This window comes from Calidris pugnax, unplaced genomic scaffold, assembly GCF_001431845.1.
Source record: "Calidris pugnax isolate Ruff unplaced genomic scaffold, ASM143184v1 scaffold188, whole genome shotgun sequence".
NCBI lineage: Eukaryota > Metazoa > Chordata > Aves > Charadriiformes > Scolopacidae > Calidris > Calidris pugnax.
Window position 1 is genome coordinate 1,931,702 of NW_015091257.1, and position 16,004 is coordinate 1,947,705.

The following is a 16,004-nucleotide window of genomic DNA, read 5'->3' on the forward strand; positions in this document are numbered from 1 at the left end:
CTTTCATATAAAACAGAGAACAAACTTTCTGCTCTTAAAAGGCCATGTCCCAGCTTGATCATTTGCCATTTAGAATTTTGCTAAGTCAGTGGACGTAGTTTTTCTCTTTTCCTTACTCTACTGTAGAAAACACTAGGAAATAGAGTAGTTTAATGCTTAAGAATCCCTTTTGTTACTTGTGTGTCAATAAGAAAGTGTATTAATGAGGATTTTTTGTAAAAATTGTCTAAGACTAGCCATTACGTGACATTTAACATGTAATTAAACACTAAAACTCAGCCCAACATACAGTCATCATACTCCCTCCAACCCCAGAAAAAAGAAGTAAGCAATTAATTTTTAAATCCTTTTTAATAAATGAATATTCATTCATCAATATTTTCATAAAGCATCTCTTTATCATTCCATTTTACTATTCTTTTTTTTTTTTTTCACGGCTGAAGAATACCAAAAATACATAGATGTGCCCTAAGCAAAAAAGACTGGGTTTTAGTTTATCTTTACAATGGGATGAAATCAACTCAGAGTTAAACCACCATAATATTTCTACTGTTTATTGACCTTTTGGGCTATAACATAACATAGTTCCAGTTTTCTTTTTTTCTTAATGCCTTTTACAAACAAATGGTGTGTAAATGGTATTTATAATAGTGTTGAGTTAGAAAGGAGTTAATTAGCTATGAAATACATTACTCTGGTGCAACTTGGTTGAAATTACCATTTTTAGCCTTAAAGACATTTACAGTTAAAATCATACACTGCAGCTAGCATAAAGGGACAAGAGCCAGAAAATGGGAGGTCAAGGCAAACACTGTTCTTAACACATGGTTGTGTGTGTGTGTGTCTGTATGTTAGAAGTGGTGCTGGGACTGGAAGAAGGGAATTGGCAAAAAAAGGCACAAAAATGTGTGTTAAAGATGAAGTGTTGACCTTAAGTGAGAATTTCCTGGCTTTTTTCAAGTCAAACCAAGACTTGGATATGTTCAAGGTTCAAGCCGCTTGTACCCCATGGAACTCAACTAGGCTGATGGATACGAAATCTTATGAAAAAGCTGAAACGTGCAACTGCCTGCTTTTTGTGGTGAGAGGCAAGTTAGGGAGTACGGTTCCATGAAAGGGGCTGCACTAACACACTGCCCTCCAGTTGCACAAAGGGTAAGAGAGGAAGAGTCCTCACAGACTCGGTTCTCTTCACGGTCCCGAAAATGCACGTTGCCTCTTTGCTCTGGCCAGACAGTAATCTTCCATCTACTTGAAGATCCTGGCTGAAGCCACGGGAGAAAACTTTTCTGTGGGACTTTGAGTACACATTTCTATCACAACTAAAAAGTCTCGTCTTATTGTTAAAAATCCCTTCCTGATCACATGATTTCTAGGAGCTGGGACTTGAAGAAAAGAGAGAACTGTCATTAAATCACGAGGATGGGACCACTATCTTCTTGAATCCCATATTTCAGGGTAGTTGTTCAGGGCACTTACTGAAAGACTTGCTGAAAGATCACTTCATTAGGGCAATTTTTCTAAAGCAAAGCCTACCACTTTTAAGTTTTATGAAAATCTATTTTTTTTTCTTTAATTATATTTTTGATATCAGGATAAAAACTTGGGAGGGCTTTTCAACAATTCTACTAAATATGTACTTTGGGAGGGTGTTAATTGTTTAATTACTTTGACTGTAATGATGACAATGTGCTCTATAATCTCCGCACAGTGTGAAGAGATATTAGAGAGCTCATAATACGCTGCGGTTTACCAACGGGAGCGACACCGAGGAGCTTTACAAAACCAAGTTTTTCCGCTCCAGCTATAGGGGTTCCTTTGAGGCCCTTCGTACTGCATAGCTGTCTGCAGGCAGAGTGCTTAAAAACTGCAGTTAGAGCCACTTGGCACTGCCAAGGATGCAGCAGGACTGCGGTGAACGCCACCGGCTGGGGATCGCATTGCAGCTCTGGCCGCAAGGCAACCGCGCCGACCCCATTCCGGTTCGAGGAGCAGCCCCGGGGATGGGATGACGACACAGACCTCACAAGCCAGGTTCCTCTACGCTGAGTTTCAGCCCAGAGCAAAGTTTCACAGTTCAGTTGCAAATAGTCGGGGGGTGGGAACAGTAACGGACCGTACAGGGCAGCGAGACAAGTATCATTGCTCTACTCACAATAAGTCAAGTACTAGCGAGAACACGGGTCATTACAGAGCCGAGGCAGCCTTTCAGTTTCATCCCTTTTTGGTGTTTTTGGTAGATGTGGATCCACACATTTTTCTCCCATAGACATCTCTAACAAGCATCCAAAGCTCTCTATCTGCCAAAAATCCCCATCAATATCCAGAGGAATTCTACATGCAGAGAGTTGGCAGGGCCATGCCCGGTTAATTTTTTTTTTTTTTTAGATCTATTTCCACTACTGTATATGTTGTTATTTGTGAATGTACATGATAGAAACACTTTACAAAAAATATATCTTCTTTTCTTTAGAAAGGTTTAGTTCTGATAAATAACAAATTAAGTTTACAGATCTGAAATTGGCATACCTTGACGACTACAATCTACTAGAGTGAAAAAAGTTGGAATCCCGGTGAGGGAATGAATACCAAAGTGGTCATATTTGCATGAAGGATATGTTTGAACATAGTTGATGCTGAAACAAAACATACTGTTTGCTATCTCTTGTGATCTGTGACGGCAGCACACTAGCTTGATAAGTGTACGTGTATATACTTTAAGTATATAAATAAAATATGAAAATGCTCCATTACTGAATCAAAGTATTGGAAGTGCTCTATTTGCTCAATTCTAGAGAATAAAAAGTTGTAACATCACAGAAACAAAAATATGACATAGCATGCGGTCACGATAGCAAGCACAGGGAAGAAAAATATTGAGAAAATATACTTATATGCATATTATGCAAATATATTTTACATTAACATACAATGTTATAAGAATGTTAAATAATGTGAATGCATGTTCAAAAAAGGCTACAGCTAGGTGGTTTCATGTTGAAGTAGCAAATAACCTGAGACATCTTCTATGCTTTCACTGAAATAACAATCTTTACATCTACAGCAGATGTAGAACACATTGACAGTAGTTGAATTCTCAGCTAAATTATACTAAAAATGTGCCGTTTTCTTTCAAAATGACATGGCAGCTGGAACCAGTCCAAGGGAAGGAAAATGTGCTGTACATTTACAGTACTTACAAAAGATTCGTTTCACTGTTGATGGACACTTAAAATGCTTGTTTGAAACATTATGAACATGTATATGTCGCCAAAGACCTAGCGCAACACTCCCGTGATCAGTTTGCTTACTGCAGAAGAAAAAGCAAGAGATCATTAAAAACCATGCCCATTCAGAACTGGGGAAAAACATATTATGACATATATAAACCCAAGAAATTTTAGTAAAGAAAAATAAATTTGGCTTGATGAAATTGTGGTCAATTAATCTGCAATATAAATGACTTATTTTAAACTTACCGGTGTAACTCTACTGCTTTTTGATTAGTGTGTATGGCAGCATTTACAAACAATGTTACTAAATACTGACTTTATACACGATTACAGCTGTCTGAAAATTTCTATGACAATCAAAGTTTTGTAGTGATAATATACAACACTTACTTTCTCAAGGCTTGTAGTTTTGACGACACCTGCCTTTTGATTTAAAAAGTTCCTCTGAAGTGCATTCTATGTTAAAGTGTCCATAACCTCAGAATGAATGTGCACATGTGTGTGTGCATACATATACTTTTGCTTTGCAGTGTGTGCTTTTATATACACACAGTTCTTTGCTATATGTATTCACACATACATGAGTATGGTCTACATAGTAAAAGTTCATATATATATGTATTTTTATATATAAATATATATATAAACTCTGCAGGCAAGTAGTACTTCACTTGTTATAATTGAAGTCCTTTAAAAAAGTTCAGTCACTCAGTTAACATAGTATAGCCAGTAAATTAAATTGAAAAGAGAAAATGTGAATGGAAACACCATTCTTGACCATCTGTCAATGGCATTCACATCTGTTAGATCAGGGATTTTTATCTTCAGTTGTGAAGACCTTCTTCGTAAATGGCCCCTCTTGCTGTGGGCGCCTGTTCTTTCTGACGAACGCCTTCCAAGGCTTTCGCGATGTGAGCTTTGTTTTCTGTACTGGATTCCTGAGTTGTCAAAGGATATCGTTGAATTTCTGGCATCCGTAACGCTGGTGGTGACCTCATTGCTTGCCACTTCATTGTGAATTTCAAGCGATGTTAGCAGAATATTTCCATGGGTGTCCACCTAGAGGGCAAAAAAAATAAAAATAGAAGTTCCTTCAAAAGGCTTGACATCTATCAGCAGAATGTGGGTGTATTTAAATCTCTAAACCCACTCATATTTTAAGAAAGCGTGTATTCATTTTAAGCATGTGATAATCTTAGAAAAAAATGACAATACTCAGCTGCTTATAATTAGTCAAGTACTTAAATACTTTTACAAACAGGGCTATCATTATACTACCAACATCCAGTACAAAACCATATTTGGCAAAAAAAAATTATTTTCCTCTCCATCCAAACCAGCCATTTTCTAAAGGACAGTGCAGTTCAGTGAAATCTCTTATGTTGCTGGCAGTGGGGGGAGAGGGTAAGGGTTAGATTCTCTCTCTACTACCTACGTGTGAAGTTTGCTAAAATCACAAGACTCTGACCTGCTGAACTCTTTGCATTTTGGAATCACAGACCTTATTTACAACTTGTCTCTTAACCTTTCCCTTCCAAAGTCATTTGCACAGTTTTGTAATCATGGCAATGCTTAACTGCAGGGCTTTTCCACTTGGATAGGTGATTTTAAAAAGCAATGAACTTAGACATGGAAGAAAGCTGCTGAACTGAGGAAAGAGGCAACACTCTTCCCTTCCACCTCCGTATCCAAGAGGCACAGGTAAGCCCAGTGCTGTGCACAGGTGAGCAATGCAATGCCATTTCCAGTAAATAAGGGGAAGGTTATGAACATTTAGAGTCCTTAAACTCTAGTCCAGACTCTCTAGTCCCCCTGAGTACCAACAGCAGCACACAGTTGGGTACAGCTCCTTCAATCCATAAAAACTTCCAGTTCCCATGAGTGACATTAAGGGGCAGTCCTGAACAATGCTGTATTAGTTTGTATTTGGTAGCTTCGGTGGTGGGAGACCACATTCCCTTATGGCCCATGTCCTGCATGCTGAAGGACAGGCAGAGAAGACAGCTGATGCAGGGATCAGCTCCAACTTTCCTGTCTGGTTTTGGAAAAGGAAAACAATGTCTGAATATAAAATAAATTATCTGCACTGCATATTTCCAAGCAGTTAACACTGCTTGGAAACATGTACACATGAACATGTGTACATGTTCAAGTGAACTCGGTTCTCCATGTCAGAAATAGTGAATCTTGGCATACAGGATAATTTTCACTTTTACGTATAAAATTTATTCATCCATAATTCATCCTGCAATTAATACATTTTTCTAACCTGTCACATGATCTAGCTGTATTAACTGCTATTATCAGTTGAACATCTCATCCTAGAAGCATCTGTTTAAAAGTGGTTGAGAAAACACACTATCACCACGGCCTTCTGAAGTTTGTACAGACATCTGATACTATGTCCTTTGCAAGCTTTGTGTGATGCGTTAAAAGCCTGCCTAGCTATGTCTCTGTCCATATGCATTTAGGTCTTTCCAATCCTGTTTAAAATTTTGTAAAATTGATATTTCTTTCATCAATTATTGATGCTACAGCTTATCTTTTCTCAGTGAAAACAATTATGATAACATATCAGTAATGCTTTGCCAAGCCTCTTGCAAATGGAAAAAGAATATAAAATGACATATAGGCAAGTAGATAAAACAATCCTAAAGTATCCAACAAATTCTGCTGTTGTAGGCAACAGTACATTATGCTGATGAGTGCCTATAAATAAAAATAAACAACGTGAACCAAAATAATGGGGTGGAGAAGCCTCAGTGGTGATTAAGAAGAATTTATTTTCCCCATGGCAGAAACCCATTGGGTACAAAAGTACAAGCTTGAGGTTTGTAGAAACAAGTTCATGCTGTTGAGCAGTATCTGCAACCAGGGAATACACATAGCCATAAAATACAACCATGGATACCATCATTACTTCTGGTGGTCTCTGAAAATAACTGATTCCATTTTCTCTGGTTTTATTTCACAAAGAGTACAAATTATGATCCAGATTTGTAACAGCATTGTGTAAAATACCTCCACAATCTGCATTTTCCTTATGAAGCTTTAAATCTCTCATCTAGGCCCTCACAGCATCACGTCATCTCCTTTCCTGTCTCCCCCCGAGCTTTGAGAAATGGCCTTCAGCTTACTAAAATTGCTGCAGCAAAGACCATTTTGCTGGGTTCCACCGTGACAGCACTGCCTTCCCCTTGCAGGTCTCTATTCCCTTTCCTTCCACCACCACAGATGGCAGCTGATCTTTCCCTCGGGTCTTCCTGATGTCTCCAGATTCTGTCTTCCACCTACACATATACAGACATTAACTCATCCGTGGGTACTTTGTCCTTCTATACCAAGCCTGGATTTTTGTAAGTGAGGTATCAGCTGAAAGCTTGTATCCTGGAGGGTACATCTCTGTGCTCAGGCTTCTCCTGCCCAAGGAAAGTATTAATTTGATTCCACTTATTTCAACCCTTGGCATAGCCTGCTTCACCTTAACTGCTAACCTTACATGCCACCCTAATGTAGCTTCTGCCCCTGACCTGCCAATGATGCTCCCACTTTTCACTATTCGTCACTGCATCTACTAATTGAAGCAGAAAGGTGGTCAAGAAAGTTGCAACATTTGTGTAAATGCTTTGTCTGAACATACTGTTATGTCCTATGAGGTTGTATGACGGCATTTATTTTCTCAAAATGTCAAATGGAACATATTTGGAAACATACTTTTGTAATGCATCTCTCTGTTAATAGGGCTACAGACTGGCATGCCAAAGAGAAGGAAGGAGCAGGAGGAGACAAGAAGGGGTCTGCAGAAAGTGAATTCAGGCTTCCAGTCCACTGATACTCTTGAGATCTCTTGCTGAAAACTATATTGATTCCTTCAGAGGTTTTGGATAAACCACCTAAGCTCTCAACAAAGTTAGACCAATATCTGCTAATGCTTTCTGACAACCTTAAGGTGATGTTGTGAAGTATGAATACTTAATGCATGCAACATGTTAAAAAGTATTTGCACATAAGCATGACTTCCGAATGATTTAAACAATGATTTAAATGACTTTGACAAATGTACACAAGCTCTCTCAATGAATAAAGAGGCAAACCAATAATGGCAGGGTATCATGTGCAAGTTGACTCATGTTTGCCTGAATATACAGGTAAGGCAAAATCCTCTGCAAGTGAACATGAATGCAGAACAGTGGCTCCAGGGAAACTGTTACTCTGGGTACAGATACAGATTAAGAAATGTAGTTTCACATCATGGCTACACGTGATGAATAAGCCCAATGTCTTTGATAAAACTTTAGTTTTACTTGTTAGAATATAATTTTATCACTTGGCTCAGAAATGTCACTCTCTGGGAACTGGTTATTCTCCCCAAAATGCAAACACTGGGTTTTGGTCTTCAACCTTATTATAAATTAGAGAGATGACATTGCGTATTTGGCCAAGTTCCTCTCACCCTTTACTATCATGCTTTATCCTAAAAATTTCCCTTGTTTCCCTGTACCTCTATGCCTCTTGTAATCCCCTTCCTGCCTGCCCGTGGCTCCACCTGAAGCCATTCATTCCCATTTCCCTGCTGTGGTGTCCACTGCCAGTGCTCCCATCTCCACCTGACAGAAGCCAGGGCTGGTTGTTTCCATGGAGTGTTTCCCACTGAGCTCATCAAAGCAGAAAGAAACAGCTGAGTACTAAATCATTAATTAATTCCCTGCTGAATCAGCATGGATCCAAATATGCAAAACTGGTGCTCATATTTCAGAATTAGTTTTAATCAAACCCCACCTGTCCTGCCCCTGAAAAACTACAGCTCATGCAACAGGGTGAAGTGATTGAATCTCCCATAACTTCTGGATGCTGAGAAGCATGAAATGTGATGAGATGTTTCATACATGGAAAAACAGATTCTCTTTTAAAGGTTCACCATTTCTGAATGATACATGTTACAGTACAAAGAAAAAATCCAAATATGTTATCAGTCTAACATCATCACACAAAAATCACCATAACTTACCTAACTGAAGCCAAAAGCAGAGACTAGAGACTTAAGATGAGGCTCACAAAGAACCTCTGGTCCTTGCTCTTGGAGGAACACCCCATCTCTAATAGGCTTAACTTGGATTGTACATTTTAGATATGAAACTTCAACAACCTTTTACACCTGAAAGTCCTGAGTCTGCTTCTTAATTCTAGACCAGATACTACCTCATTTAGATGTTAGGTACTATATTTTTAAAGAAATGCAAGCCAAGAGCTGTTCTTGAATACCTTTCTCTAATCAATAATCTTGGAAAATTTCAGCTTTAATGCCAGTCTGGAAACACTATACTAGGGTCGGGAAACTACCATAAGGCTTGATTTACTATTAGGTAGTGTCTGAATTATTTCAGGTTCATTTAGTTCTCTGTTAAATATTCCATAAATTTTAAGGAGTACTTTACAATGAAATCTCTTTTTCCTCATAAGTCTTTCACTCTACTACACAAAAAGAAAGAAAGTAAGCATTTTGTTCAAACCCCTTAGGCATGTTTAGGAGTTCATCAATCCCAAATTTTTAAATACCATGTAAACACTTTCCATCATATGAAGCAATATAAATGCTAATAACGGGTTTAAATAACAGCATGAAAAGCTGTCTCTGTAGTTAGTCTTGTATTATTTTACATAAAAATTACTATTCAAGTACATTAAACCACAAAATAGATCCCGCCTTAAAATTATAATAAAATGGAAACTATTTTTGGTGGAAATTGTAATCTAGACTCCAGATACCTAATTCTCTCCTGATATGCCCTGGTGCAAGCACCTATGGTTATGCAAGGGGCAAACTATCTGGCAGCAGTTTTCATCTTCTCTATTTATGTATAAATGGATTTCCAACATGCAGAACAGTAAATGATCAGGCCCAAAGTGGTTTTTGTGCTTAAAGCAAAATTTGTGGACCACATCATGCCTTGGATACATTAAAAATAATTTAAAACTGCAATCACAAAAAATTGATAGTGTTGAGAGTTCTCCTTGAGTTGAAAAGTTGAAACTTCTCTCACTATCATTGTAATATGTTTATATTAATTAATAAGCATAACAAAAATGAGAGACAATTATGTCATATCAGTCTAGTAGGTGAATCCAAGGTAACCAGCAAAACTGGGAAGATGGAAAGGTCTTGAAAAAAAACGGAAAGCATGAAGAATAAAAAAAGAAATTAGGAAACTGTATCTTAGTATTACTGTCCAAAAAGTAAGAAGGAAGTTTGACAATTAACCTTGGTATATTTGAACTGACAAAGAAAAGGAGATGAATGTTATGGTCCTCCCTTTCCCTGTATTTTACAGTCTGTGAATTCTTACACTCTCTGGGCTGTACTATGGATCACATGTACAAACCTTATTACTATCTCTAGATTTTCACCATTTATACTTGTTTGTGCAAGGTGGCTGTCAAACAAAATTAATACATGCATGAGTTTCCCAGTGCAACACTGAACATCTCCATCATAAGCGCTACAGGACCAGAGTTCTTCCCACAAGAACTGTGCTCATCACCCTTGACAGATATTTTTCAAAACTTGGCACCTACTCATCACACTCATGTTTCAGAAATATCCCACTGTTCAAAACAGCACTGAAAAAAGTATCCAGGAAAGATGAAGATGCACAAGAGAATACTGGCAGCTTTGCTATTCTCATATTTCCCAATTTAAACTGAGTGATAATTCTGCCACAGCAGCCAAGATATTCATTCTCAGAATAAAATCCCACTTGTGAGAAGGGTTGCTACAATTAACAATTCTTTAAAAGTGCTAAGTAGATGTAAGTGGCCTCTATTCTCAGCAATGCCTGGTGGGAAGCTGCTGCCTTGGCCGACAGCGAGGGTTTGAGCCAGGAATCTCCAGAGCTAAAAAAACATGCACGAACTGTCTGACGAGGAGAGCCTTTTTATAAAGGGTTATGCATTATTTTTGTTCAAAGGAAGCTCTTCCCACATGTCTGACAGCCATAGGGGGTTGAAGCTTAAATAAGCTTGTGTGATAGTTACCCTCCTGATTGATACCCTGAGGCTGAACTTTTGGTCCCACCAAGCAGAAAACGTAAATTGCCACAGCTTGAACTAAGAAGCAATATTTTTAGCAGGGGACTGCACAAAATCATAACCTCTGTGGATTGGCCCAGAAGGAGCAATGTCCAAAACACATGCCCACCAGCTGATTATGCCAGTAGCCTCTACCACAAGAGTGAACAACAAGTGAGAACAGAATTGCCTTAGAGCTCTCTCATGCTGATTTAGTTGTAAATTAGGCTGTATCTGACCCTTATTTAAAAGCAAAAATTTATGTAGCAAAACTGAAAGTGCACAGAGAGCTATAAATGAAGCCTGAATCTGCCAATACAAACAGGAGGAACAGAATTGATCTGTAACAATGGTGATCAATTTTTAAAGGAAAATATTTTTACAGGCTACCTATTCTTTTCTGACATTTTTTCCACAAACAAAGGACTTTGATTTAGGCACCAATACCATAGGGAGAAGAAATATTCTATGAAAAATCAAGATTTACTTCTTCTTTTATCCTAGAGCTTGTCCTTATATATGAACCGTGTATCAAGGTTTTCAAGGGAGAGTTTTCAATCTGAAACTGCTAAGTGTACGAATATTAGTTTACACAAAAAAGGAGCATCCTAGATTCATTTCCAGTAGCTACGGTAAAGGCTGGAAAAGTTCAGCGAAGAATACTATTTACAGTGCATTATGTGAAATAAAATATGATGCAAAAGCAGTCAAAAGTAGAGATGGCTAAGTGTGACATTTTCTTTGTAGTCAGCTGCTGATCCACGGTCTAGATTCATTTCCAGTAGCTACGGTTTACTGGTAAAGGCTGGAAAAGTTCAGCGAAGAATACTATTTACAGTGCATTATGTGAAATAAAATATGATGCAAAAGCAGTCAAAAGTAGAGATGGCTAAGTGTGACATTTTCTTTGTAGTCAGCTGCTGATCCACGGATGAGTCATTCGTAAAGGCTCACTCAGGTTTCATCTCATCACCAGCTCTGATTCTTCTGAAACCCATCCCAGAGATTCAGTTTAGTCAGACGTGCCTCAGTCACCATGCCACCTCCAGCTTCAGTGCTACATGGGAGAACACGGGGCAGAGAGCTCTCCTCTCTCCTCTGCTTTTCCTTGTCACCCTGCAACATGAGGACACCGGCTGTGCTGTTTCCATGCTGAGAAGGCTCTTTTTCCCTTGCGCCTGGAGCTATTGGGGTCATTGGCTTTAACACACAGGCAGGGTTGGACAGAAAGCCATAACGAGAGCAGCGAAGCCAACAGGCAGCTCAGCAGCAGCAGCTGGTGGAGCCCTCCTCAACACAGCAAGCCCCAGTGGCAGCGCAACAGGAATAACTCCGAGAGAAATGCCTAAAAGCTTGACGTCGGAGAGGCACGTCCACAGCAGCAGCAGCAGCAACATGGAGATGGCTGTGCCAATTTTGGCTTTTCAAGCCCGTAACCTCTGACGCAGGACAACGCAAATGCAAATGCATTAGGAAGCAGAGTTACTGAGCATGAACAGTGGCTGCCTTGCAAAGCAATTATCAAATAAAACACAAACATACCCACATCTGTGGATTTTGTGCCCTAGAACATTTTTTCTGTTAAAACTCTCCTGCTCTACAATCAAATAAGACTAGGAAAGCATGAAAAGCCTTTTTGCTTCTCTAAGAAAGAGGGGTGTTTATAACCAAGCTTGCTAGCTTGTACTGCAGAGTTCAGTCCTCTGATGGGTGAAAAATGAACTACAACACCAGTGTCCATGCTGGTTCTACTGGTTTCCATGGGCTAAAACGCTCCTGAGTGAAAACAATCAGCATTTTCCTTCATCCTTCTGTTGTTGCCTTTGCCTGAGAGAAAGACATTTCCTCAGCAGTACTCCCAGGCTTGGGTACCATATGAGCAATGCTAAAACTCAGAGCCTGAACACCAGGCAATATGTTGTGCTGCCTCTGCTCTGCTAATGCTGCCTTCCAACACAAACAAGCGATTCCCACAGCCCGCAGCCCCTCCTGACTCAGGCTGGACATGATACAGCACAGAGTTGCTCTGTCACTACACCCACAAGCCACAGTATCTGATGTGGACAATTAATGGACTCACGTTTATTTATTTATTTGGTTTGGGCTTTGCATTTTGTTTTCTTTTTCTAGTGCTCTGAGCTAGGACTCTAAACCAATGTCAGGGAGCTCATGCATATGGTTCGTATACAAGCAAATTCAATTACTAAAACAAAACAGCAGCACACATCAACACAAAATGGTAGTCTGACAGACAAACTAAAAATAGTCCCTTCTTCTAGTTTTATATTTGAACCCTTTTCAATCTTATTTCCAGCACAGCATACATTTTGACAGTCATCAAATAGCAGTGATAACTGCTAAGGGGGCTGCCTCTTTTTAGGCACTCTCCCTGTCTTCAAAAATGTTGCTCAGCCCCAAATCATGTGAGATTTGAAATATTTCCCAGGATTAGAAACCTTCCCTTTTCTGAATACATTCCATAAAAGCCTCACTGAAATGACAAAAACAATGGCACTAATGAACTTGCACAAGGTAGTCTTCATCCATGGTTCTGAGCCTCCTTGCAGTGCAACATACCCTTGAGTTTGTGAGCCTCTCCCAGGATATCCAGCCCCTAAGTCCCAGGTCTAAAGCAAGAAGCAAGCAAATGTTGAACCTCATGAGGTGTGTGCAGACCCACTTCTCAGGCTTGTCCAGCTCCCTCTGAATTGCATCTCATCCCTCAGGCACGTCAACAACACCACTCAGCTTGGTGTTGTCCAGAGACTTGCTGGGGGTGCACTCAATCCCACTGTGTAGGTCATTAATGAAGATATGGAACAGTGCTGGTCCTAGTACAGACCCCTAAGGGGCACATTTTGTCACCGACCTCCATTTCACCATTTTGCCATTGCCCACTACTCTCTGGATGTGACCATCCAAGCAATTCCTCATCCACCGAACAGTCCACCCATCAAATCCTAGCTCTCCAATTTAGAGAGAATGATGTTGGGGGAGACTGTGTCAAAGGCCTTACAGAGTCTAGATAGATGACACCCTCTCTTGGCATGCCCACTGATGCAGTCATTCCGACATAGAAGGCCACTAGGTTGGTCAAGAAGGACTGTCTAGGACATGCTAGCTGTCTCAAATCACCTACCTGTCCTCCATGTGCCTTAGCACAGATTCTAGGAGGATCTGTGCTACAGTCTTCCAAATCACAGAGGTGAGGCTGACAGGTCAGTAGTTCCCAGGGTCCTCCTTTCCACCCTTTTTAAAAACTGGTGCAATGTTTGTTTTTCCTGTCACCAGGGGGTTGACCTGAACTGCCATAACTTTTCAAATATCATGAAGAGTAGCTTGACAACTACATCAGCCTCAGGACTCTGGGATACAACTCATCAGGCCCTTAAACAGCCCTGTTAAACTTTGTTCAAAGTAGATATACTAGATGTATTTTTCCCAAGCTGTTCATCCTGAAAGCAATGGGACCTCTTACTTGCTCTGAGCAGTCCCCTCTGTTTTGCATTTGCCAGTGTTTCTCAAATCAGAAATTCAGATTTGACATCCTACATCAAACAAATCTGCATTTTCTGTCTATGCTTTGTTTCAAAGGAAGATTTCTGATCAGCTCTACCTAAATCCCTGTCTTTCACCGTTGTATGCTGGCACTACTTTTCCGAAGGCACTGAATCCAGTGATTGCAACAAGGCTCTGTTGACTGCACCAGTGAGGCCTGGGGACAAAATGTTTTCCACACAGAATGGAACCATGCCTCATTATTTATCCTATGTCATTTGAACAGCAAATATTCACAGTCAGTATGAGCATATGTGTTTCTACAAAGCATACGGAGTCCCCTTTTACAGCTGGATCTCCAAGGGACAAAGTAACACACTCTTCTTTCAGCTCTGGTGTGCTGAATTTATATCCCAATTTCACTCACACATGATGTGTGTGAACCATCATGTTCAGCAGCAGAAAGTCAGAACGATCCATGATATTTGCTTCATATGGTCCATTAAGAAAAGAAAAGTTTATAAGTCAAAAGTGAGAAAAAAAGATTGACATATTGTATGATCAGATCTGAGTTATAAAAATTACACAATGAAAACTCCTCATTTTCATTAGTTAAGGTACATATGCTCCTTTTGACAATGTAGACCAATTGATGCCAAGATAGAAGAAGAGTCAGGAACAGGGTGCTATTGAGCCCATTAGCAAGACTTGTACTGAATTATGTAAATCATTTAAATGGATGAGATTCACCAGATGGTTTCCTTTGGGAGAACATCTGCCTTACCTGCTTGAAGCTAAAATCTTCTCCATTACTTTCAGTTGTGGTACTCTTTTTTTTCCCATCTGATTTTTTTTTTTTTTTAATTACTATAACTACTTATTTTTCCAGGGATTCATTCTTCCTGTTAGCTTAGTCCTAAGTCCTTAGTTCTACTGCCAGCTGTGATGAGAATTTGGTTTCATAATGGACTAAAATGAGTTTAATGGTTCAAAAATTATTTCAAAGATAGCAGTTTTGATAATTAGAATAATAGAATTGTTTGAGTTGGATGAGACCCTAAAGATAATCGAGTTCCAACCCCCCTGCCATGGGCAGAGACACCTCCCACTAGACCAGGTTGCTCAAAGCCCCATCCAGCCTGATCTTGAACACTTCCAGGGATGGGGCATCCACAACTTCTCTGGGCAACCTGTTCCAGTGTCTCACCACCCTCACAGAAAAGAATTTCTTCCTAATATCTACTATATAAAACTCCCCTCTTTCAGTTTAAAAACATTACCCCTATCAGTATCGTTACACTGCCTGATACAGAGTCCCTCCCCATCTTTCCTGCAGGCACTGTTTAAGTACTGGAAGACTGCTATAAGGTCTCCCTGGAGCCTTCTCCTCTCCAGGCTGAACAACCCCAACTCTGTCAGCCTGTCTTCATAGGGGAGGTGCTCCAGCCCTCTGATCATTTTTGTGGTCCTTCGCTAGACCCGATCCAACAGGTCCATGTCCTTCCTGTGCCGAGGACTCCAGATTTGGACACAGTACTCCAGGTGGGGTCTCACGGGAGCATAGTAGAGGGGCAGAAACACCTCCCTTGACCTGCTGGACACGCTTCTTTTGATGCAGCCCAGGACGTCATTGGCTTTCTGGGCTGCCAGCGCACATCGCCAGCTCAGTTGAGCTTCTCATCAAAACAATTAGGTGCACATTACATTTGCTATAGCAGACAGAATCATTGTGATCAAAAAAAACAACTTGAAATTGCTTTTATGATGCTGGTATTTAATACACAGGTAGTAGTTTCGCCACTGTGAACTCTTCTAATTATAGCCAATAGAAAAAAATAGTCTTACTCAACAGAACAGAATGAATAAGCTTCACTGGGAGCATTTTAGACAAAAAACATGCTCTATTCAATCTGTCATGGTTTGCTGATATCATATAGTGTTGAGTACCTTGAATTTGTCTTCCAAAGGGGTAAAAAAAAAGGTATTCATTGGATGAAGTAATACTCCAAGAAAGGAAATAGTCTGGAATGTGATCAGGACACACCATCCCAACAGTGTGCTTCAGAAATCAATTTGAAAGTTTCTCTTGGAATCATAATTTTCTGCTTGTCCTAAACAGCAGCACATGATGATGCCACACACAGCGATTCAGCTATGCTGGCCAATTAATTAGCATGGCAGAACTAATCCTTATCTGTTCTCTCCCAT

General features: G+C 39.8%; 1 protein-coding gene across 1 annotated transcript in view; it reads right to left on the reverse strand.

Annotated features, from left to right (window-relative positions):
- Nucleotides 1-332: 332 nt before the first annotated feature.
- The window catches only part of GABRB3 (gamma-aminobutyric acid (GABA) A receptor, beta 3), a 113,833-nt gene continuing 98,161 nt past the window's right edge, over nucleotides 333-16,004 (reverse strand). The window contains exon 8 of the mRNA XM_014960317.1: nucleotides 333-4,292. Coding sequence (XP_014815803.1) covers nucleotides 3,942-4,292 — 351 coding nt within the window. The 3' untranslated portion in view covers nucleotides 333-3,941. The remainder of the gene's footprint in view (nucleotides 4,293-16,004) is intronic.